This window comes from Podarcis raffonei, chromosome 17, assembly GCF_027172205.1.
Source record: "Podarcis raffonei isolate rPodRaf1 chromosome 17, rPodRaf1.pri, whole genome shotgun sequence".
NCBI lineage: Eukaryota > Metazoa > Chordata > Lepidosauria > Squamata > Lacertidae > Podarcis > Podarcis raffonei.
This window is the reverse complement of record NC_070618.1, coordinates 12,024,914-12,049,032: the sequence shown is the minus strand read 5'-3', so window position 1 is coordinate 12,049,032 and position 24,119 is coordinate 12,024,914. Positions and strand designations below refer to the sequence as shown.

Sequence of the window (24,119 nt, the reverse complement as noted above, 5' to 3'; positions counted from 1 at the left end):
GCTGGCCCCTAGGAATGTGTCGGTGTGGGTTTTCTTTGGACAAGTTCTATGCATTGCTACGTCCCAGGAATTTCAAACATTTTTTCCTGGATTATAGATATAAACACAAATTTGCCTGGTAAGTAACCAGACTCCCAAGAACTCACATCCTGCTTGTGAGCTTCCCAGAAGCATCTGTCGGACTCCTGTTAGAAATGGAAAGCTGGGTTAGATGGACTTTGGTTTGAGCCAGCAAGGCATTTCTTATATTCAGAAATACAAATTTATTCGAGGCGTTCCAGTTTCCTCACTGTGAGCTTTCCCCCTTCCCTTATTTTATCATACTTGCATTCCACATTTTGCCCAAGGAGCTCAGGGTAGTGTGCCTCTTATTTATACATACAACAACCTTGTGATGTAGGTAGAGAAAATAAGGTGTGCTTTGCCCAGAAACTTGAATGCAGGCCTCGTTAAGTTCAGATCCAGTGTGCCATGCTAGAGAGTATGATCTAGTTGAGATTCCTGTGATGTAGGGGTTAAAAGGTAAAGGTACCCCTGACAGTTAGGTCCAGTCGCGGATGACTCTGGGGTTGCACGCTCATCTTGCTCTACAGGCCAAGGGAGCTGGCGTTTGTCCACAGACAGTTTCCAGGTCATGTGGCCACCATGATTACGCCACTTACGGCGAACCAGAGCAGCGCACGGAAACGCCGTTTACCTTCCCGCCAGAGAGGTACCTATTTATCTACTTGCACTCTGATGTGCTTTCGAACTGCTAGGTTGGCAGGAGCAGGGACCGAGCAACGGGAGCTCACCCTGTCGCGGGGATTCGAACCATCAACCTTCTGATCGGCAAGCCCTAGGCTCTGTGGTTTAGACCACAGCGCCACCCTCGTCGATGTAGGGGTTAGGACTAGGTTATTACAGTGGTACCTCGGGTTAAATACGCTTCAGGTTACATACGCTTCAGGTTACAGACTCCGCTAACCCAGAAATAGTACCTCGGGTTGAGAACTTTGCTTCAGGATGAGAACAGAAATTGTGCTCCGGCGGCGCGGCAGCAGCAGAAGGCCCCATTAGCTAAAGTGGTGCTTCAGGTTAAGAACAGTTTCAGGTTAAGAACAGATCTCTGGAACGAATTAAGTACTCAACCCGAGGTACCACTGTATCAGGGTCCCTTCTAAATCTACAGTTCTATGATTCCAATGACTCAGCTCTTGAGTGGTCAGGTGAGCATTGCTGCCTCCCATGGTCTTGCATTGGTCTGGGTCTTTAGATGTCGCTTACACAAGCGTGTCCAACTATGTCTCACCCACTATGGAACAGAATTCCTTGTGATGTAATTTCTGCAGAATGCCACCCGTCTGGAATGTCCAGTGGAACTTCCTCAAGTCATGTGGGGGTGTGCATGGCAGGCATAGATATCAGCCATCTTGACATGGCGATGATAGAGACCTTTCCCCCTTCTCTGAACTTCCTGGTGCACACCAGTACCAATTTGGGTTTCCTATAAACTAGCAAGAGGGGATCTCTTAGCTCGCCTCCCTGAAGAGAGAGCGCTGCATACTGCCAGTACATGGGCACACTGCGTGTGTGCCCAGTGCTTAATCTTTGTTTGAGAGGAATGAAAAAACATGAACAAGCCGGTGACGTGGATGGCTCTAATGGGAGATTGAACAGGTATGATAAGATCGGGGCCAAAGTTGAATAAGGGTCATGATTTGATATGACTCTCTTGCCCATAGTAGATGCTGTTGGAAAGGCCTTCAGTGGCTTCCCCATATACATGGTTGACAAATATAACCAGAATTTGAGGAAGGACAAAGGAAGCTCAAGTGAGGAAACTGCTACCTGTGTCCTATACATGGAATTGTTTAGAATTATCTTCACTATTAGCATGTGAACTTTTTCTTCTTATTGTATTAGTTTGCTTTATGCAAAAAAAGAAAAAAAGAAAGTCTCAAAGTGACTTAATAATAATAATAATAATAATAATTTTTATTTATACCCCGCCCTCCCCAGCCAAGGCCGGGCTCAGGGCGGCTAACAAGCAATAATAAAAACAAGTTGAATGAATACAACTTAAAAACAAGATTAAAATACAACATTAAAATATTGAAACATTATAATATTAAAATGCAGCCTCATCACAGGAGGAGAAAGGGAAAAGAAAAAAGAAAGAGGAGGAGGGAATAGAACGCGAACAGATATTTAAAGAGTAGTGCTTATTGTTTGATGTAGTCTTCTTTTGCTGTTAAAAGGGATTTCTTCTTGAAAAACATTATTTTTTTTAAAAAGGACATTTACCTCCCCAGTTCCCTTAATATTCCTGTTTGTTTCATAGCAATGCAAGACTGGAATGCACAACGGCGCCAGATGCCGTAGGGGACATGGGAAGCAACGATTTCCTGGAGAAAGATGGGCACGAAAACCTGGGGCACGACTTCATCAATGGGACCACCAGCGGCAATGCGGAAGCAGCCCGGAGGCTGGCAAAGCGCCTGTATCATCTGGATCGATTCAAGCGGTCTGATGTAGCGAAGCACTTGGGGAAAAAGTAAGGATCTGGCTTTCTATCTCAAAGGGTGTTCATGTTGCATCTGCAGAATGATAAAAAAAAACATGAAAAGTTCACTTTTTAGTAATGTGGCTTGTTTCTTTTCCTTCTTTCTTTTCCTGTGTCTTAAGCAATGAGTTCAGCAAACTTGTCGCTGAGGAATACCTCAAGTTCTTTGATTTCACAGGCATGTCTTTGGATCACTCACTCAGGTAGGAAATCTCTGTGTCTTTTCCTGGGTTGTGTCTCATCCACTGATAATCCTGTATGTGCCCATTTTAAGGTGTGCCTTCTCACTCTTAAGGTGGGTTGGCATGATTGCCCCTGACTCACCCAGCAACAAGCCTCTTCCCACTCTGTCCTGGGCCTGACTTGCCTACATGCATTGAATATAATGTATAATCCCGCACACCTAGGCCTTGCTGGCCCATAATTCAGACCTGGCAAGACACCAGCATGGATTCTAGTGTTCTGCATCTATGCATGGACTATTTGTCCACCCTCTGACCTTTCCATCACTAGATTATTGGGAAGTCCCCAGGTTTGCATGCCAGGTATTGAACTTGGAGATTTGTAAATGCAAAGTGTGTTTCTTATGACTGAGCTATGATTCCTTCTCTGCCTATGAGCTTCTTACCCAAGCTGGGGCTTGGAGCAGAATGGTCAGAAAGGAGCAGGAGCTGGAATCTGGCAGACATGATCTGTCAGTCCCTCTTAAGGCTTTTTTTAAGAAACCACAGATAGGTCTGCATTCTCTGTGCTTTGAAATTCTTGAGTGGCGAAGACTTGAAACCTGTGAAACACCTCCCTGAACCCCACAAGAGCTTTATTTTTTTGAGAAAAGGAAAAAAGAAAGGGGGAAGGGAGAGAATAATAGCAAATTTGGAAAGGCTTGCCATTGTGTGATCTAAAGACTGAGGGAGACAAGAGGTAACAAGATCTCTATGAAATATATATAGGGAGGGGAGATGAGAGACCCTAACAGATGTGTTACCTTAAAAAATATACAGCTATTTGGATTAGCTGGATTTTGGAATGTGTATCTGAGCAGTGTGTTCTCTCTGCTGGAAGGAAGATTTAAAGGAAGCTCAGCACCCAGCAAGTCCTAAGTGTGTGCGAAAAAGATAGGAAAAAGATTTGGAGAAAAAGTAATCACAGCCAGTCCTAGCCCCATCCCTCAAATGTCTGGGGTGCAAGAAGTGTAACAGTGGTTTACACAATCTCTCATTTTGTGGGGGTTGTATTGGGGTTGTTTTTTCCTTTGCCTCCCCCACCCCCCTTACTGCAAGACATTTATTGAGAAGCAACACATTCTGAGGCTGGAAACAGGTAACAGCTTTTTAAAAGTGGTTTGAGAGACATAGTACTTCCCATTGCGTTTATACATCTAATTTTTCTCCCACTGTTTCCTCTGCTGAAACAGCTTCTGCGGGTTTTTGGAACAATATTAAAAACCTGCAATATTTGTTTGACTAGGTTGGGGTAAAAGTGGGAGTTGCCAAGCTAACAGTTTGAAAGCATACCAGTGCAAGTAGATGAATAGGTACCGCTGTGGCAGGAAGGTAAATGGTGTTTCCATGTGCTCTGGCTTCTGTCACAGAGTCCTGTTGCACCAGAAGCGGTTTAATCATTCTGGCCACACGACCCAGAAAGCTGTCTGTGGACAAATACCGACTCCCCCAACCTGAAAGTGGAGACAAGCACCGCATCCCGTAGTCAGTTTTCAACTGGACTTAACCGTCCAGGGGTCCTTTACCTTTTCACTTTACAAACGTTGGATAATGTGTGGTTGCTCTTTTGAACCATGTTCAGTTCTCTGAAAATGCTGTCCTCTGTTTCCAACCTCAGTACAAACATCTTTAAAGGCTACAGAAATTTCTGGTCATTGACTGTAGTAAAATGACTTGACTTGACTTTAAAGGCTGGTTTAACTTCCCCCTCCTCTTTTTACATTTTTTCTCAGGACATTCTTCAAAGCCTTTTCTCTTATTGGAGAAACTCAGGAAAGAGAGCGAGTTTTAGTTCACTTCTCCAACAGATACTACCAGTGCAACCCAAATGCCATTTCCACACAAGGTAATTTTACTTCCATTGCTTTTAAAACATTTCCATTCCTACTTTTCCTCAGGCAGAATTCAAGGTGGCTAGCAACAGTAGAAAATTAAAGCAACATCACAGTAATGGAAAGATAATAATGCAGGAATGACAACAAAGTCAAGGGAAAACAAACGCACCCACTCAAAGCAATTCCCAGTAAAATTAGAACAATTTCCCAGCGAAGCATAAACTCACTGAAGGCCACAGTTTGGCTTTGGCACTTGTCAGATCAAACGGCCACTGTGATTGCAACTGAGTCACTCCAGTCTTTTGAGATCTAGTTGGGGAACAAAGGAAACCTAGAAAACTCAAAGCAATAAGGCAAGATAGAATATGCTATTTGTTGTCAGGTTCAAGAATTGGTTAGGACTAGTGTTAGGTATTTCCATTTACAGGAGGGAGATACCTGGATAGCAGCCTCCCCACCTGATGCTCTCTAGATGTTTTGGGCTACAGCAATCCCAGCCAGCATCTGAAGAGCTCTGGCTTGGGAAATGATTAATAATAATACATCATATTTGGGTGTTGAATGCCCTTGTCTCCCACTTACAGCACCATATCTTCTGCCACATTGTTTGGTGTATGTGGACCAGCTTCCTTCTCTCTCTACGTGGAATGTATTTTAAAGAGGTGGGCTGCTAGTGTGTGCTGAACTCTGCCCCTGTGCTTTTGCCCTGTAGCTCCTTGGCCTCAGGTTCTTTTGTCCCAGCTAGGTTCAATGGAGCAAAAAAGTACCGGGGTGGTTGGACTGTGCAGCATATAATCAGCAGGTGTGGATGGGTTCTGCACCACCCGATTTCGTTCCTCTTTGCAGCCATTTGTTGTACAGGTGACCTAAGGGAGCACATCCAAACCTCTAGATGTGTCTCAGTCACTGTCACATGCAGTCTGAGCTAAGAAGCTGAACAGAGAACCACATTTAAAACTTGCCTCTACTATGAACTCAGTGCAGGGCTCTAATCAAATCCAATTGAATCTCCTCACTCCCCACGTCTGCAGTGGGTTAACAACAGCAGGAGCAGCAACAGCAACGATACTAATAGTACTGGCCTGCCTCACAAGACTTACTGAGATAAAATTAACACCCTAAAGCACTATAGAAATGCTATACTGTCCATGAAGCATTATATCTTGTCCCACTTCTCCTTTGCCACCAAAGGCTTTCCTGAGCCCTTCTGGTCCCATCTTACCTGTCTCTCTTCTGCCATTCTGGCTGTCCTTTGGCTGATCTCTGACCCTCCATTCCCTGCTCCTGCTTTGCTCTGCTGTTCAGTATAGGTGGTGATAAGGATATGCCAGAGGCATTGTTGATCTCCATTTATCTGCAGCCTGTCCTACATTACTGGGGACGCAGGTGGCGCTGTGGTCTAAACCACTTAACCTCTTGGGCTTGCTGATCAGAAGGTCGGCGGTTCAAATCCCCGCGACGGGGTGAGCTCTGTCCCAGCTCCTGCCAACCTAGCAGTTCAAAAGCACACTAGTGCAAGTAGATAAATAGGTACCACTGTGACGGTAAGGTAAATGGAGTTTCTGTGCGCTCTGTTTTCCGTCATGTGTCCTGTTGCACCAGAAGCGGTTTAGACATGCTGGCCACATGACCCGGAAAGCTGTCTACAGACAAACGCCGGCATCCTCGGCCTGAAAGCGAGACGAGCGCCACAACCCCATAGTCACCTTTTACTGGACTTAACTGTCCAGGGATAGTGTAACTTTTACCTATCCTACATTACTGTTAAAAGCATATCCCACTTTCCTCCCCCCGCCCCATGGACTTTATCCAGGTACTGATCACATTCACACCTTGGTTTCACAAGTCCTACAGTACAGTATTGGGGTACTCCCAGACTATTTATCTGTAAATAGCTGCAGTAATCTCTAAAGGCAACAGTAGTGAGCACTAATGATCTAAACTGAATACAGTGGTACCTCGGGTTAAGTACTTAAATCGTTCTGGAGGTCTGTTCTTAACCTGAAACTGTTCTTAACCTGAAGCACCACTTTAGCTAATGGGGCCTCCTGTTGCCGCTGCGCCACCGCTGCGCGATTTTTGTTCTCATCCTGAAGCAAAGTTCTTAACCCGTGGTAATATTTCTGAGTTAGCGGAGTGTGTAACCTGAAGCATATGTAACCTGAAGTGTATGTAACCCGAGGTACCACTGTATATAACATGTAGCTCCAGAGGCAGTTTATCTCTCACTGCCAGATGCTGGAAATAAACAACATGGGGTGACTGTTATTGTTGTGCCCTGCTTAGGAGCTTCTCCACTTGTGCCAGGCACTGTCTCTCAGCATAACCTATCTACCTCACAGGGTTGTTGTGAGGATAAAATGGGGAGCTGGAGAGCCATGTGTACTAATTTGAGCTCCCTGGAGGAAAAGGTGGTGTATAAATGTAATAAATAAACAAACCAATAAGACATTAAAAAATAAATATGCCCAGCCACTTTGGAGGCAGCGCTGAGCTGATGGAACAAGGCAGTTATTTTCTTCTCTGATTATTCCCCCTCCTTTGTGCATTTGCTTTATAGAATAAGGCAGCCCCCCCCCCAACACTCTATGATTTAATGTTGTCATTGGGGGAGAATGAAAAGGAAAGGCAAAGGTAACAAGGTGAACAAGTGCAGTTACATAGGCTTCTTTAGTTTCTATTGGAGGAGTGTGGATTAAGGAATCTAGTTAATGGCTTTTGTGGTGATGTAGGTTTAAAGACAGGGAAGTAGTGGAAGACAGGAGTGCCTGGCATGCTCAGGTCCATGGGGTCATGAAGAGTCAGACACAACTAATCGACTAAACAACAACAACAAGGTTTAAAGGCAGGAATTTAATGGGGGCAGGAACAGAAAGAGGTGGCACCCTGTGGGTGTTCTGCGGGGGTGGGGTGTTGTTGAAGGTATCAAAAGGGCCAATCCTTTTACATTGAATTTGGGCTAGTCTGGTGTTAGGGACAATGACTTCAGTGAGACTGAATTTGGTTAAAACCATTGGCTTAACTGGACTGTAGATTGGGTTGTAAAAAGTCAGACAAAACCTTTGGAAGGTCAGCTTACATGGCTGAGGTTGATATTCACGGATCTTTGACATTTGTGGAGCATTCCTTCAAAGCGTTTGGGTCCTAAACTTTAGGAGGTTTCACCTTCCCCCCCACAAAGGAACAAATTGGGCTAGCTGTTTCTCCCTTCCTCCTTATCAACCCTTATGACTTCATCTCATGAGACGGTCTCTCTTGATTAATGTCATGCATTTCTTTATAAGCAAATTGCTTTTGGAAGAAGAAGGGAGTGTTAATTAGGCTTCAGGGGGGTCCCAACTCAACGTGAATCATTCTTTCATAAGCAGATGTGAGTAGTAGGAAGTGTGATTTCTCTCCCCCACCCCACCTGCCTGTGTGACTTTCTGTGTGTCATGCTTGGGGTGTTTTCCCCCCCTACAGATGGAGTCCATTGCCTCACATGCGCAATCATGCTGCTGAACACTGACCTCCACGGCCATGTGAGTATTCTGCAAATTGTCCTGTTTGCTCAGAAATTTTGAACTGCTCTTTCAACACGCTTGTTGCGGTTGAGTACTCCCTGCTCAAGTCCTCGCAGGGTCGGGTTGAAGCAGCCAGAAAGATTTCAGGTGACATTAGCAGAGGTGGAAGGCAATTGTGTGAAGAGCTTGTGAAACTGGCAAGGGAGCCAAAACCAATATGAATGCGTCCCGTAAGAATGAGGGCCAGGCTGGATGCAGTGAATTGGGCAAGTCTGGAAACCCAGTAGCTTGTAAGAGGAAGGCAGGTAGAAGAACAGTTTCACAAGCACAGAGGACCAGCCAGATTGAGGGCACCGGAAAATCGCCCAGACTAATGGATTTCAGGAGACCCTGAAAGATGCAATGCAAGGAGTGGATTGGGATGGGCTCTCCTTGATCACCTGATTTCATTACTTAGGGTGATGTGCCTGAAAAGCTGGATGTTCCGTCTTGGCCCCACTTGTATAGGGAGCTGATATCTGGCCTGCCAGACCATTCACGCCCCAGTGCAAGCAGAGCTTGTAAATCATCCTCACAGCACAAAATACTCCCGCTTCGGAATCTGAATGCTTGGCATCCCTGGCTTGTGCATAAAGGGAGGCTATATATAGATGGCAACATCTCAGAGATTTGGCAGCCATATTACAGACCCATTCTTATCCAAGATACAAATGGTCATTTTTTTTCTTTGTCCTACCAGGACCTCTGTCAACCAAATTCTGTTGTGCTTATTTAGTTGTACTCTGGGGAAAAAACTGTCGATAACTCTACAGAAGTGTGAGCGTCATTTCTGCAGGAGACATGTATAAGTTCTGTTGTGGCTGTTTTTCGTGTTTAGCAGAAAGTTCCCATGGGCACTAACACACAACCATATACCGTATTTTTTGCCCTATAGGGAGCACCGGCCCATAGGGCGCACCGAGTTTTTTTTGGGGAAAATAAAGAAAAAAAAATCCCCCCCCCCCAGGTGCGGGGCTGGGACGGGGGAAGCCCTAGCTTTCCCGACCCCAGCCCCCAGAACAGGCTGCTATCTGCAAGCCTGGGGAGCCCGCGGGCTCCCCAGGCTTGCGGATATCTCCCCAAAGACCAGGGTACGTTGCTCAGCGCGCCCCAGGCTTTGGGATGCAGGCTGCTATCCGCAAGCCTTGGGAGCCCAGCGGGAACTCCCGCGGGCTCCCAAGGCTTGCGGATAGCTTCCTGAAGCCTGGAGAGCGAGAGGGGTCGGTGCGCACCGACCCCTCTCGCTCTCTGCAGGCTTCAGCGAAAGCCTGCATTCGCCCCATAGGACGCACACACATTTCCTCTTCATTTTTGGAGGGGGGAAAAGTGTGTCCTATAGGGCGAAAAATACGGTACCCCAACAGTTTTGAACAACTATTTTAAAATGAGTTTTTTAAAATGTTCTTATGTGACCTTTAAAAAAGAAAAAGTACAAAGCTGTATCTTATCTCAAGTGTTCAACCTGGGTTGGGGTTAAAACTGACTGGGACAATAGTTGTGCGCCACTTGGTCACATTGTTGACTGGCTGCCCACAACTATGGCAAGTGCCTGCAGCTGAGAGTGGCTGAAAAGGGAGTAGTGACTCACCTTCATTAGGTTTGTACAGTTACCCATCAGCCTCATAGAGGTGAGGGGGAAGTCGCTATTCTTGCTTCATTAAAGTTACAAAGGAAAGAGAAAAGATCTACACGTATCCTGAATATTAAAATGTAATTTTCCCTGGCATTGCTTTGCTGCAGTGTCAGGATAACTTATGGGCACTAGGTGGCAGAACATGCATAGCGTTCTCTGAACTGTTCATGCATCATCAGATGAATGTGCAAATTCCTATCTGGGCCTTGCATTTTAAATCCACATGTAAAACAGGTATCACCATTGGCCAGAAAGCAAAGGGTCACATACTTGAGCTCCGGCTGTCTGGGTAAAGAAGAGGTCAGATGCCAAGAGGCCTACCTGAACCAACCTGAAACTAGCTACCTAATTTCGTGCTTGTTTCCCTGAGTGCCAGAAAAGGTCTCTTGTTTTGGGCAACTTTCTGCTCTCATCACAAACTTAGGGCTACGTATAAAATAGGGTTACCAGACGTCCCTGTTTCCTGGGGAGAGTCCCCGTATTTGCGAATAAGTCCCCGGACAAATTCCATCCTCGGAATGTCCCCGGATTTCATCTAATGTCCCCGGGAACCGCAGCAGCGGCAGTCTCAGCAGCCTGGAGCAGTTGGCTCTGGCGGGCTTCAGGAGCTGCTCGGAAGTCCCCATACGATGGTGGTGCCGGGACTCTAAGATGCAGCTTCCGGGCTGCCTCCACCTTCCCTCCGAAAGGCAGTGTGAAGCCTCGCTTCCCAGCTGAGGGATCCCTGCCCCCTGCTGCTTGCACGCAAGTAGGAATGGGATTGGGGCTGCTCCGATGGAAAGGGAGGCATCACGCTGCCTGAGCCGAGCCGCTGCTGCCACTCTCGGCCCTCCTTCTCCGCCTTGTATGCCTGACCCACCCCATTACCACCAAAGAACGAACAGCTCAGGGGCTGCCCAGGCTCTTGGAAAAAGGAGATAGAAGCCTCAGAGGAAGGGGAAACGTGGTGGTTGAGGTGGCGGCTGCCCCTCTGCCACCGCCATCGTTGCAGCACCAACATCCCGAATGTGTATTAATTAATTAATTAATGTGTCCCCGGATTCATTGGAGGAAAAAAAATTGGTAACCTTAGTATATGGACTGTAACTCTTATTTGTGGTGGTGGCATTTCACTGAATTTCTTTACAGGGGGTTAGAAATTCCCCCAAGAGTTTCATGTGGTTGGGACTTGCCATCAGTGGTGGCAAGTCCCACAGCTTTTTAAGGGCACAGCTTTTCTTAAGGGGTAGGATGTAGGGGAGAGGGTTGTTAAAAAAAGAGAAAAGAAGCCTTTTGGCTTGACTTCATTGCAAACAACCCTATTTTCCCAGAGCTGCTTATCTCAGCTAAGTTTCCATCGCCTTCTTTCTGTTGCCGCCCTCTGCCTCATTTGCCCACACTCCCATTTAATTCTATTGGCTGCGGCAACTCATGTGGTTTTGTGAATGACATCATGATGTACTTCGGATCTGATGATATCACGTGTGCTCATCAACAAAATTATGTGGAGTGCCACAGCCAGTAGGATTAAGCAGCCACCTGGGCAAGTGAGGTCGAGGAGAACGGAGGCGGCAACGGAGAAGAAGGGAAATGGTGCAGAGTAGCAGCAACAGCCATGAAAACAGAAAGGGTGTCAAACAGCATTGAAACCGCACAAATATTTGTTAAGGTGAGTAGTTTGCTGTTAATCTGGCTGTTGTGAATGAGCAGGTTCTGAAGTTGCTTGCACAAGCTGCTTCCACATGGTTTTTAGCATTTTGCTTCTCCCACTACAACTCCCAGTCACTACCTGAGGGACCCATGGCTTTGGGGGGAGTGCAGGGGACTTCTAGGGAGTTGGAGAGCAGAAGAGCCCCTCTGCCTGCATACTCTGGACTGAAATCCAGTATGATTTGGTGATTTAGCCATTGGTGAAGCCTGAGAGATACGTAACTGGAGATTTGATTTCCAACATTTTTAGATGGTATCTGAAGCTGAAATGCACTTCCTTTCTGCCACCTCGTTTTGCTAAGTGTGAGAAATGCGTAGGGCCAACTTTAACTTGATAAAGCAGTATTTCCCCATCACTTTTGTGTCTTCCCTTTCCTTCGGAATGCTTATCCTAACTGATAATACTTTTTGTTTTTTGTATTGCATTGTTTTTCTAGGTGGTAAGTTGGGCATTTATTGCTTGGAATGTAAAACATAGCTTGGAATGCATTTAACCAGATTATTTGTTTCCTAACTATAATTCAGTGCTTCATCCTGTAAGCATGTGTCAGGATTTTATTTTATTTTTAAACTGTTTTAAAAATTTATATACATCTTTTTTCTTTTTGAGCCCAAAGTGGTTCACCGTACATGAACGCTCCCATCAATTGCAGTATTTTTCCATGTATAAGGCGCCCCCATGTGTAAGACGACCCCTAGTTTTTTGAACCCAAAATTAAGGGGAGAACCCTAAAATAGAAGTAACATTCTGGACAATCTGCAGCAGCAAATTGTTGATCTTTCTTTGGGTAATCGCCTTTCCAGCATGAGGTGCATGCAGTGCATGGTGGTGCAAAGGCAGTGGCTAGAGCACCAGGCGCTCACCACACACTGAGAGCCAGTGTGGTGTAGTGGTTAAGAGCGGTAGACTCATAATCTGGTGAACCGGGTTCGATTCCCTGATCCTCGACATGCAGCTGCTGGGCGACCTTGGGATAGTCACGCTTCTCTGAAGTCTCTCAGCCTCACTCACCTCACAGAGTGTTTGTTGTGGGGGAGGAAGGGAAAGGAGAATGTTAGCCGCTTTGAGATTCCTTTGGGTAATGATAAAGCGGGATATCAAATCCAAACTCCTCCTTGGCGGTGGCTGCTGCTGTGGGGAGGGAGGCTCCTGAATCGGATGCCAAGGGAGAGCCTAGGGAAGGCAGCGCCCGCTCTACGCCTGCCCATGCCTTTGAGCAATCGTAGCTGAGGAAGGTGATGAGCGGGCTGGGGATCTGAGAGGGGGAGAGAGAGAAAAAGGAAAGAAGGGCGAGGAAAGGTAGCCGAGGCTGTTCTCGGTGGTGGCGGCTGCTTTTAATCCGGTGGTCAAGCCGGTAGGGGCTTCAGGAGGCGAGCCAGTCACCAGCGCACAGCCTAGAGAGGAAGGGGAAAGAGGGGGTGGCGGCCCCAGGGAACGCCTCAGCCCACCCAAGCCAAAAATCCCGAATGTTTGCTCAAATATTTTAAACCCTCCCCCCTGATGCCCATGTTCTGTGTATAAGATGACCCCCAATTTTTTACTTTTTTTTTAACAAAAAAAATATGGTGCATAGTGCAAGTGCTTGAATTACACAGGACTGTATGAGAAGGAGGTCCAGGGTTTCGACTTTCACCAGGTTTTGGATCCCGCTAGGTTAAAGAGGAACCCTGGTTTGCTTTCAAAGTGGCTTAATGTTGCTGTTGATGAAATGGGAGCCCTTGATCCCACAGTCCACTGGCTGAAAAAGAGGGCTTTAAAAGAAACCTCATAATTGGCAATAGAAAAGCTTCTTTCCCCTCTTTTGGAACTTAATTTTGTAGAGATATGTTCCATTTTTGTGAGGTTTTAAAATATATATCTACCATAACTTTCTTTTCAGCTTGTCAATTTCAAGCTCTCGCTCTGGCCGCATGATTCCAGCTTTTGTTTGTGGCAAGACCTTAACGTTCTTGGAATGCAACTCAGTTCCATAAAGTGCTTTGATGGCCATGGTTGAAAAGCCTGTGCAATTGTTAAGATTCATCACCACCATTATCCTAGCAGGATCACTTTCCCACTGATTCCCCTCTTCCAAGTAGGGTTGCCTGTCTATGCTGATTTGTATTTTGCAGCTGTGTTCATGCAGACACCCTTCCAAACTATGTCTCTTACCCTGGGATTGCTGCTAACAACTTGGTTTTTAACTTAACGGGGGGGGGGGATATCAATTAGAGCTTTTAATATGCAACTCATTTTATAGGCAACTGTCCTTTTCTTTTCTGAGAATTGCATTAATATTTATGTGTCATTTATCTTTCAGAATATTGGCAAAAAGATGTCCTGTCAAGAATTCATTGCCAACCTTCAGGGAATGAATGAAGGCAAAGATTTCCCAAGGGAACTCTTGAAGGTGAGGCACTATATTATCTTTCCGTTGTGGGAATACAGCATTAACTCTAACCCTGCCGTCCGGCTGTGCTAGGGTGATGCTTTCAAAATGATCAAGCTTCTTGTATTTTAATGATTTTTATTTGTTCGTTAGAATGAATGGTAATACATTGATAGTGCCTTCTATATGCCAATCACATTTATCTTTGCTATTCTACAGTTATGGACATTTACTTTGACCACTCCTAGTGCAGCTGTTCCGATACTCTGCACTGGGAGAGGGGCTGAAGACATTACACCAACACATTGGATTCTGCCGCCATTCTAGGACAGGGATGAACAAGCCTGAGGCTTGAAGGGCCTCCTTTGTTTTTGTTTTTTACTAGAATCTCAAGCTTCACTGGAGCCAAATGATGGTGCATGGTGGCTTTTGGATATTTAGGACGGTATGCACCTTAAATAATTTTGCACAAGCAATTATTGCTTACTCAGTGGGACTTTCCCCCTCTTCCCCTCTCCTTCCTCTGCTTGTACCTTGTGCCATCCTCAAGTCTGCTCCAGGGGGTTGGGGAAACCCCCAGAACAGATTTAGGGGTGCGGGAAGGAGAAGGGAAGAACATTCAGTTGCACTGATGGAATGTTCTCCTTAGTTCTGGGTTGAATTCTCCTCGTAAGGCTGTATCCACTGATAGTCATATTCAGAGTAAGCCTATTGAAACTAAGGGGTCTGACTAACTTAGGCTTCTTAATTTCAGTGGGTCTACTTGGAATAGGACTAGCATTGAATACAACCCTTAGCATTAAGGACCAGAGTTCCTGTGAGCACATGTTTAGAGCAGACATTTGTTTTCAGGATTAGATCTGACCTGACAGTCGTTTCTCAGGCATATGTGTGCACACACACATAGTTTCCCTGCAAGCTTTTTCTTGGTTCAGTAACCTAATGGGGGTGGAGGACCATTTTCGTGGTTGCTGCTGTTTAAACCATTGGGAGACGAAACCTCACTTGCCAATCTACTAAAAACTACTCCCATGGTCTACCAATAGATCACAGTCTGCCTATCCCTGCAATATGATACTTGGAGCAGGAAAATGTGATGTACCATTGATGTGTCATGGCTGCCAGTGCTTACCCAGCAGCATTGTACCAAGGGAGGAAGTAACAGAAGAACATGGGAGCTGATTGAGACAATATATGCCCTTCCTTTTCAAGTGTAAGAGTGAACAGTGCACCTCCAGTTTTAATTTAGAAAACATGTGGCTTGAGTATCAAAACTTTGGCAAACATTGCCTTAATATTAAAAAGGTAAAGGGACCCAGTCGTAAATCTGGGGTTGCAGCGCTCATCTCGCTTTATTGGCTGAGGGAGCTGGCGTACAGCTTCCGGGTCATGTGGCCAGCATGACTAAGCCGCTTCTGGCGAACCAGAGCAGCACATGGAAACGCCGTTTACCTTCCCACCAGAGCGGTACCTATTTATCTACTTGCACTTTGATGTGCTTTTGAACTGCTAGGTTGGCAGGAGCTGGAACCGAGCAACGGGAGCTCACCCTGTCACGGGGATTTGAACCGCTGACCTTCTGATCAGCAAGTCCTAGGCTCTGTGGTATTAGTCCATGCTTAAGTCTTCCGAGGATCATGGATCTGGTGTGTGTGTTTACAGGAAAATGAGTTTAGAGGTGTGAGTGAAATTGTTTCTGGCCCAGTTGTGCTCGCAGGCATCTTAGCATGCCTTAGACTTCCATGTGCTTGTTGATCAATAAGATCAGAACAGAAGAAACTGGATTCCTCTCCAGGCTTCTTGATCAGGACTGTTTTTATGCAGCATTGGAACTTGCACGGCTCCAGAGGCCCGATGTAGCAAGGACAATGCACAACAGGGGCCATTTGTTCATATACGACTCCCAATCCAATAAGGTATATGGAGGCAGATCTTGCTTCAGCACTTGAATTCTCCAAACTGGATTGAGACTAGCAAGTGCCTTGTGTAATAAGCGAAAGCAGAGAAAGCCAGACAGGCTTTTTATTAGAAAGCTAAGGCTGCCTGCGGAGTATTTATGGTAACAGGTTTTTTTCTAGGTAGCTTTGGAAAGAAGGTGCCTTTGGGCTTTTACATTTGAATGGAAGATATAATTTGAGATCGGGACATTCTGTATGGTACACATTACTGCTTTTCTCCCCTTGCGTGCCGAGTTGTATATGTGTTCACTCAATTTGTTCCAGCAGACGAATCTGAATAGTTGGTGAAGCCTGAGTTTGAGGTGCTGAACATTCCCCATTGTCGGCACTAATAGGAACGTTTCTCTTTCTTTTGTCCGATTTGCTTGTGCAGGAATTACTGGTTGCTACTGCATTTGGTTTGCAATGGAAGAATTTTTTAAATGATGTTTTGGTGCACAAAGAAGTGTGGCTTGAAGTCTTGTAACACCAGCAAAGGAAGACTTATGTTGATTTTTTTCGTTTTTCCTTTTGTTGTGATCCTGAATGAAACATATTGATACTTGGAATAGTGCTGTTGATGCCCCCTGCACTGCAGTTGGAATCTGGAGGGTAAACTGGCCTAGAATATGGTCTAAGGAGGGTTAGGAATAGTAAATCATTTCTGTCTGTGAAGCAATGCAGATCTGGGCCTGAGCGGAATTGGGATGGGAGAATTACGAAAAGTTTCAGGTGCTATAAGTTCCTTAGAGGGTGGGTGAGAAATGAGTGCAAGAAACAAGTCTAGTCCAACTTTACTCAGTGCAGGATTTCTCTGCAGTAGAAGTGGCCAACTTGATATTGAGGGCTACAGCTCCAATCTGCTCCAGCCAGCATAGCCAGCGGTCAGGGATGATGGGGAGTTGTAGTCCATAACATCTGGAGGGCACCCTGTGGCTTTCTGATTTTTTCCACTTTGAGGAAAGAAGAAGAAGAAGAAGAAGAAGAAGAAGAAGAAGAAGAAGAAGAAGAGGAGTTTGGATTTGATATCCCGCCTTTCACTCCCTTTAAGGAGTCGCAAAGCGGCTAACATTCTCCTTTCCCTTCCTCCCCCACAACAAACACTCTGTGAGGTGAGTGGGGCTGAGAGACTTCAAAGAAGTGTGACTAGCCCAAGGTCACCCAGCAGCTGCATGTGGAGGAGCTGGGAAGTGAACCCTGTTCCCCAGATTATGAGTCTACCGCTCTTAACCACTGCACCACACTGGCTCGAGGGAGGCCTCTCCCCTTGAAGAATCTACCTGCATGCTGCAAATAGGTTTGTGGGGCATATTCTAGGGAGAATACTCATCTTGCCCAGGGTACTGTGGGGGGTCTCAGTGTTTGCCCACATGAACTGAAGATCACACTGTAGAATACAGTCTGCGCTCTCCTACAGCTGCATTGAAGGGGGTTGGACTTGGTGACCATTGGGGTCCATTCCAACTCTGCAATTCTATGATACACTTTTAATAAATAAAATAAAAGCGAAACTGGTGCTTTTATTTAGGCTGGTACCCTTAGGTGGAAGAATATCAGCTCTGAAGCCTCAGCAACCCAAAATAATTTCCAGCCAATATGTTTTGGGGCAGAAAGGCCTAGCTCTGATGAAGGATGCTCATCTGGTCTTCCCACATCCCTCCCTGGTTCCCTAGATTGGAGCTTCTGCTTCTTGCTTGGCTTCTGTCCTAGACAAGTATGTCAGAATTATTCAAGCATGTGTTTTTAAAGATACTGGCTCTGGCTGTTTGTGGCTGAGAAAGCTTCAGCCAATGTTGACAAATCAGCTTATTTATAATGCTGTCTTGGAGAGGTGCAGCGGAATGGCCCCAGACTCTAATTACAGGCTCTTATTGACTGGATCGATCGCTAGCGCCGTATTTAAGCAGCCCACTTAGTGTAATAAAGGCAGCTTCCTCTTCATCCTTCTCTCCCAGATGTATATCTTTCTGCGAGCAGATTGTACTTTTTATGACCATATTCCAGACATAGTCCTCCCAGCTGCTCTAAATGAATTGGTCAATATCCCCCAGTTCCTTCAGCTGGAATGAAGATTAAAGACCTGTCTAGGCTAAACGTGTGGCGAAGATGTTGCATTCCATCAGATCTCTGGCTCATTTCTAAAAAACCTGACGACGGTTGCCTTAATTTGGATGTGCCTTGCATATCTTCTGAAATGAGAAGAGAAAGGAGGTTGTTGAAATTGTGTGGTTTCTTCTTCCAACAAGCCTTGAACTTCCTTTGCTCCTTCTTGCATTTGGTCAAATAAACTCGAGACTTGTGAAAGGGGGCTTATTTGTATGTTATATAAAGGGATTAAATGGTTCCTCCGGTAAGAGTTTTCAGGTGTGGGCATGCACCACCAGGGGAGATTTGATTTAAATCAAATTGATTCACGATTTAAATCACAGTTTAAATGACTAGTCAGTAAGACTTGATTTAAATCTTTTTTCTACATTGTTGCTGATATAATCTTAATATTTACAACCAGATGAAGTTTTCAATTTTGGAATAATAAATTTTCAGAGTAGTTTTTACAGCCATTTCAAAAATTACCGATCTGGTTATACTATTTGAAATACAAGACAGATCATTGTGAAATCATTGTGAGGTTTAATAAGTTAACTGTTTATATTTGGACAACTTTTCTGCTGTACTTTATTGGAAGGAGAAAAATAATCATCTCCTTAACATAACAACAATTTAAACAACTTATTTACCTAAAACAATAACATTATAGGATATGTATCCATGTTTGTTAACTGATGTGGTTAAACAATAAAAGAAACTTAGACTGAGTTTTAGCACACATGAAAAACTTAAAACAAATCCTTATTTCCTGCTGAATAGTCTTTTTGGACTATAATGTAACTGAAATAGAAAACTATTTTTAGAAAGATTTTTCCTCCAAAAGCATTTTATTTATATATATATATATATATATATCATTGATTTTTATCCACCCTGTGCACCACACATAGAACAAAACCAGCTCTTTTCTAATCTCTTGCATGGGAATGGCTGCAGTGTAGCTCAGGGCCATGGGGGAAGGGGAGCCCCCAGTGCAGCTCCTGTGGGGGGGGGGGCGCTGGCAGAGGGAGAAGCTGGTGTCTGGGGTTTCTCACATTACATTGTGACTTGGGAATGAGCAACACTGCAAGAACATGGCCAGAACTGCCTTGTTCCACCTTGCAACCACTTTTATCTGGAACTGTGAAGCATCTTTCTGATGCTATAAACAGAAAACTTTGGTCATGTTTGGTCAAGTGTATTAATCTCTAGGGCAGGCACCCCCAACCTGTGGCCCTCCAGATGTTTTGGCCTACAACTCCCATGATCCCTAGCTAACAGGACCCAGTGGTCAGGGATGATGGGAATTGTAGTCCAAAACATCTGGAGGGTCGAAGGTTGGAGATGCCTGCTCTAGGTGCTGTCTATTTTGGAGGTATGGTTTCTGGCAGTTTTGGAGAAGTTTAGGGCTAAAGTGTGATTATTTAGGGAGCAATTTAAAAGAGACAAATTTTACAGCATTCGGCCTGACCGTTGCTTATATAGCAGAATCAGAAGATCTTAACAGAACACTAGTGCAATACACATTTATATGAAACCAATAACATAAACTAGACCTTTTCTTCAGAGTCCAGATACACAGTGACTTATCATAGAATTGTAGCGTTGGGAGGGACCCAAGGGTCATCTAGTTCAACCCCTTGCAATGCAGGAATTTCAACTAAAACATCCATGACAAGATAACCATCCAACCTCTGCTTATGAAGAAAAGTCCATGACCTCCCAAGGGAGACTGTTCCACTGTCAAACCACTCTTACTTACAATGTAGTAGACATTTCTGTGAGGCAGCAGACAGATAAGAATCTCATTTTTTATTTTTTATTTGATTAACATATGTATTATGAAAAGAAGTGCTGGAAAAAATTCTAGTTGTTTGCAATTATATCTATCTTGTTAAATTCAATTGAGTTCCTATTGAACCATTGAACAAGAGAAAAGAAAGCCCATTTGGGATCTGATGCATAAAGATGTAAAAAGAAAGTTACACAGTGCATAGTAAGCCCATGGATCTCGCTGCCACAAGGTGTGGTGATGGTCACCAATTTAGAAGGCTTTAAAAGGGATTAGACCAGGGGTCAGCAAACTTTTTCAGCAGGGGCTGAAACCACTGCCCCTCAAAGCTGGACTATATTTTGAAGGAAACAATGAACAAATTCCTATGCCCCACAAATAACCCAGAGATGCATTTTAAATAAAAGGACACATTCTACTCATGTAAAAACACACTGATTCCTGGACCGTCTGCGGGCCGGATTTAGAAGGCGATTGGGCCGGATCCGGTGCCAGTGTGGTGTAGTGGTTAAGAGTGGTGGACTTGTAATCTGGTGAACCGGGTTCGCGTCTCCGCTCTTCCACATGCAGCTGCTGGGTGACCTTGGGCTAGTCATACTTCTCTGAAGTCTCTCAGCCTCACTCACCTCACAGAGTGTTTGTTGTGGGGGAGGAAGGGAAAAGGAGATTGTGAGCCGCGTTGACACTCCTTAGGGTAGTGATAAAGCGGGATATCAAATCCAAACTCCTCCTCCTCCTATGGACTAGACAACATAATGTAGGATAAAGCTATAAGTGGCTATAAGCTATAAGTCCTGATGGTTATATGCTACCCCAAAGATCAGAGGCAGCATTCTCTGAAATACCAGTTGCTGGTGGGGTGGGAGGCGGATGGGGGGGCATAGCCTGCTTGTGGTGTTCCAGAGAGGCATCTGGTTAGCCCCCGTGAGAAACAGGATGCTGGACTGGAGAAGCTTTTGGGATACTCTTGAAACATGTCTGCAGCTGATAATGCTGCCAATGGAAAATAGATGTGGCAGCCTGCCCTTCCTCAAGGGCATTTTTCATACAACTTAAGAGGCGTGGGTATATGAAACATCATTTTCTAAATTAAATATGGGAGGTGGCTTAGAGGGAACTCCTGAATACCTACAGCCTCTTTTCCCCCCACGCCTCCCAATGTTTCCTATTGGATTTGCTTGGTATCTGTGGGTCCACCAGATGGCACTAGGCCACCGTGGTAGCAGCACACCAGTTGTGTTGGACTATCTTATCTCCTGTGGGACTAGAGACGCCCACTGCCTGTAATTAATAATAAAACAGGAAGCGTGGAATAGATTTTATCTCTGAGTCATAGCTCTCCCTCTTTTTTCTAGCTCTAGTCCCATTTTGGAGGTTTCTGCTTCATCAGTAGCTGCATCTGAAGGAATGGTGTAGTCTCTTAATAACCTTTCTGAAGGCTTAGTAATAGATGGTGGGGGTCAATTCTACTTTTCTAGAAGAAGAGCTCACCACAAACTTCTGCCTTGTTCTCTTAGAATGCCAACGACATCCACCTGAGAGGTGGATGAGATGAGCTCCTGTGAACTCTGGCTAAAAAAAAATCTGGTGGTAATCATAAGAAGCTATAAAACTATAGAGTTGTTTTTATTAAAATTTAACTCTATGAGTTAAACTTGGTTCCAATAGTTCACTGTATAGCTCTGACCACTCAGCCACCTTGCTCCTCCCTCTCCCCATCCCAGTAAGCATCAGTGAGGCTATTGCTGTGGCTTCCCCTCAACTGGGCTTCTTTTGTAGCCCAAGGGCAGCTATCAGAGCTGGTGTTTCCGGCAGGGAGGAGAGAAGCAGAACCCTGTAGCCAGCGTGGTGTAGTGGTTAAGAGCAGTGGACTCGTAATCTGGTGAACTGGGTTCGCTTCCCCGCTCTTCCACATGCAGCTGCTGGGTGACCTTGGGCTAGTCACACTTCTCTGAAGTCTCTCAGCCCCACTCAGTGTTTGTTATGGGGGAGGAGGGGAAAGGAGACTGTTGGCCGCTTTGAGACTCCTTAAGGGGAGTGAAAGGTGGGATATCAAGTCCAAACTCTTTTTCTTCTTCCTCTTCTTCTTCTCCCTTTCTGGCCTTTGGAAGGGGAACCAGGCAGGTCTTTCACCTGCTGTAATGTTCTCTGAGGTGTGTGTATGTCTAGTCAGCTGATGGGTGAATCCAGAGTGTGTGTCTTTGCTCTATAGATCCAGGAGTAAAAGTTACCTGGTGTGGATCTGCCCAGTATCTGAATGAGAGTGTGCCTGGAAGTGTCACTTACTCTCCTGTAAGCTTCTTATGATGGACAGGATATAAGTATATCAAAACCAGCCCAATGCCTTGTAGTTTCAGACTTACTAGGCATAAACTGAACCTGATGGCTCCTTGGCTGTATTGTTTTTTGTTTAAAGGCCACCATATCTGGTAATCAGAGCTTCCTGGTTTATTTATTACTGTGTCATTTCATAAATATGTATCATCTTCCTTTTCTGAATAGAAATATTTTATTCAAAATAGTGGGCAAAAATATAAGAAAAGCACAGTGGCATAATAAAACAACATTATAATAGCAGGAGAGATGATAAAGCAATGAAAGGAGAACAAAATATTAGACCACCTGCCTGAAAGTAGGAAGAGAGGAGACAGTGAATTCTCAACAGAGAGAGGATCCCACAGCAAAAGTGAGCAGGTCTTATCTCTGGTATACATCAGCCATCTTCCTGGTGGTGATGATGGGCAAGAGAGCAGAGTCATCATAAAACATGGGCAGGTTCATGTGGGCCTTAAGTTGACATTCTCCTAGTCTGTTTTTGGTGCTTCAAAGACTAGTACTAGCACTTTGGGCCCACTTGAGGTAATAATAATAATAATAATAATAATAATAATAATAATAATAATAATAATTTATTTATACCCCGCCCATCTGGCTGGGTTTCCCCAGCCACTCTGGGCGGCTTCCAACAAAACACCAAAATACAACAACCTATTAAACATTAAAAGGTTCCCTAAACAGGGCTGCCTTTAGATGGTTGCATTATTATCATTTCTAAATTGGACACCACAGGCCAAGGTGGAGTGGGGGCAAACAAAATGGGAAAAGTGCAGTAGTGGTGGATTTTAAGCTTTTCCTCCTGCACAGCAGTCCTGACAAGAATTGCCTCTAGCTGTTATTTGACTTGCGAAGGTTGCTTCCATTGGCACCAATAGGAGCTCCCTTCTCAGGCCAAACAGCAGAGTGTTTCTTGGAGTGAAGGTGCAAAGATTTGATGGTTGCCAAAAGCATACATCTGTTTGCTTAAAAAAACAAGGTGTGTGTGTGTTTGTGTCTTGGTGAATCGTTAATATTGCTTGTAGGTGTTTTGAGGTGTTAAGAAAAGAAAGAAAGATGCAGCAGCGAGCATTTGTAAAAGGCCCTGCTTGCTTCCTGGCTGTCATGTTTGCTTCTGTTCTCAACTTGGGTTTTGTTATCTACTGCAGCATTTTCATATTATTGTGACTTAAGAGTTTTGATTGATATTTGTTTATTTTACTTTGGATTGTTTTTAGCCCTCTGGTGGGCCATCTTGAGCGTCTCATTGAAAAGCAGGAAAGAACTGGTTTGAACAGTAAACAATGTGTTTTTGTGTTTTTTGTTTTGGTAATCTAATCTTGAAAATATCTAGCAGTACCCCTTTATCAAAATCTTAAATGATGCCCCTGCTGTTGCTTCTTCTGCTTGAGACCACTCTAGCCTCTTTGCCTGATTTTTGTCTGCTCAAAATTAGCTGTTGTTAGAACAGTAGAGTCTTCAGAGGTTTTCATGATGAGTACAGCTAGTACTTCAGGAAGTTACCCCAAGCCATATGCCACCAGCGGCATATGCCTTGCAAATGTAACGCACATACGGTCGTGGCAAAAACCCCACAGCTTATAATATGTGTAGGTAGTTCTGAAAGCACTACGTTCACACGGCATTTTAAAAAAAATACACAGCACCACCACCTAAAATCCAAGCAGATCTGGCTTCATATGTCTGCAGTTCCCCACCAAGTTTTTTAGGTTTAATATGTAAGTGTAGGTGGGTTTAAGATGGACAGCTGTGTGCAGAATAAGCAGCCAGATCAAAAATAATCGAAATATATGCCTAATATGCATGTAATGAAAATGAGTGAACACAGATGCGGCTGTCACAAGCAGGTGCATTTGTGCATTTTCTCAGAATAGTTTCCAATGTTTAATCACAGCATATTCCTAAATAGGGGCATGCAAAGAAACTTTGCGTCAAAGCATTGTGTGTGTGTGTGTGTGTGTGTGTGTGTGTGTGTGTGTGTGAGAGAGAGAGAGAGAGAGAGAGAGAGAGTTGTGTGCTGTATCCATACATGGTATGCAAACCTGTTTTTTCCTTGTTATCTTTTTGCTTTGGAAAACACCAGACACCAGAACAGGGTTGAAAATTCAAGGATGAGATTTTACCCTGTATTGGA

At 44.7% G+C, this 24,119-nt stretch overlaps 1 protein-coding gene across 10 annotated transcripts in view; it reads left to right on the top strand.

Annotated features, from left to right (window-relative positions):
- The window catches only part of PSD3 (pleckstrin and Sec7 domain containing 3), a 176,066-nt gene that overhangs the window by 80,830 nt on the left and 71,117 nt on the right, over positions 1 to 24,119 (top strand). For 9 of the 10 annotated variants that reach the window (XM_053371465.1, XM_053371463.1, XM_053371469.1 and 6 more), the window contains 5 exons: positions 2,324 to 2,536; positions 2,668 to 2,748; positions 4,500 to 4,612; positions 8,064 to 8,122; positions 13,766 to 13,855. In XM_053371465.1, the coding sequence (XP_053227440.1) occupies positions 2,324 to 2,536; positions 2,668 to 2,748; positions 4,500 to 4,612; positions 8,064 to 8,122; positions 13,766 to 13,855 (556 nt within the window). Of the gene's footprint in view, positions 1 to 1,362; positions 1,660 to 2,323; positions 2,537 to 2,667; positions 2,749 to 4,499; positions 4,613 to 8,063; positions 8,123 to 13,765; positions 13,856 to 24,119 lie in introns of those variants that run through there. The other variant, XM_053371470.1, reaches the window with a different exon arrangement.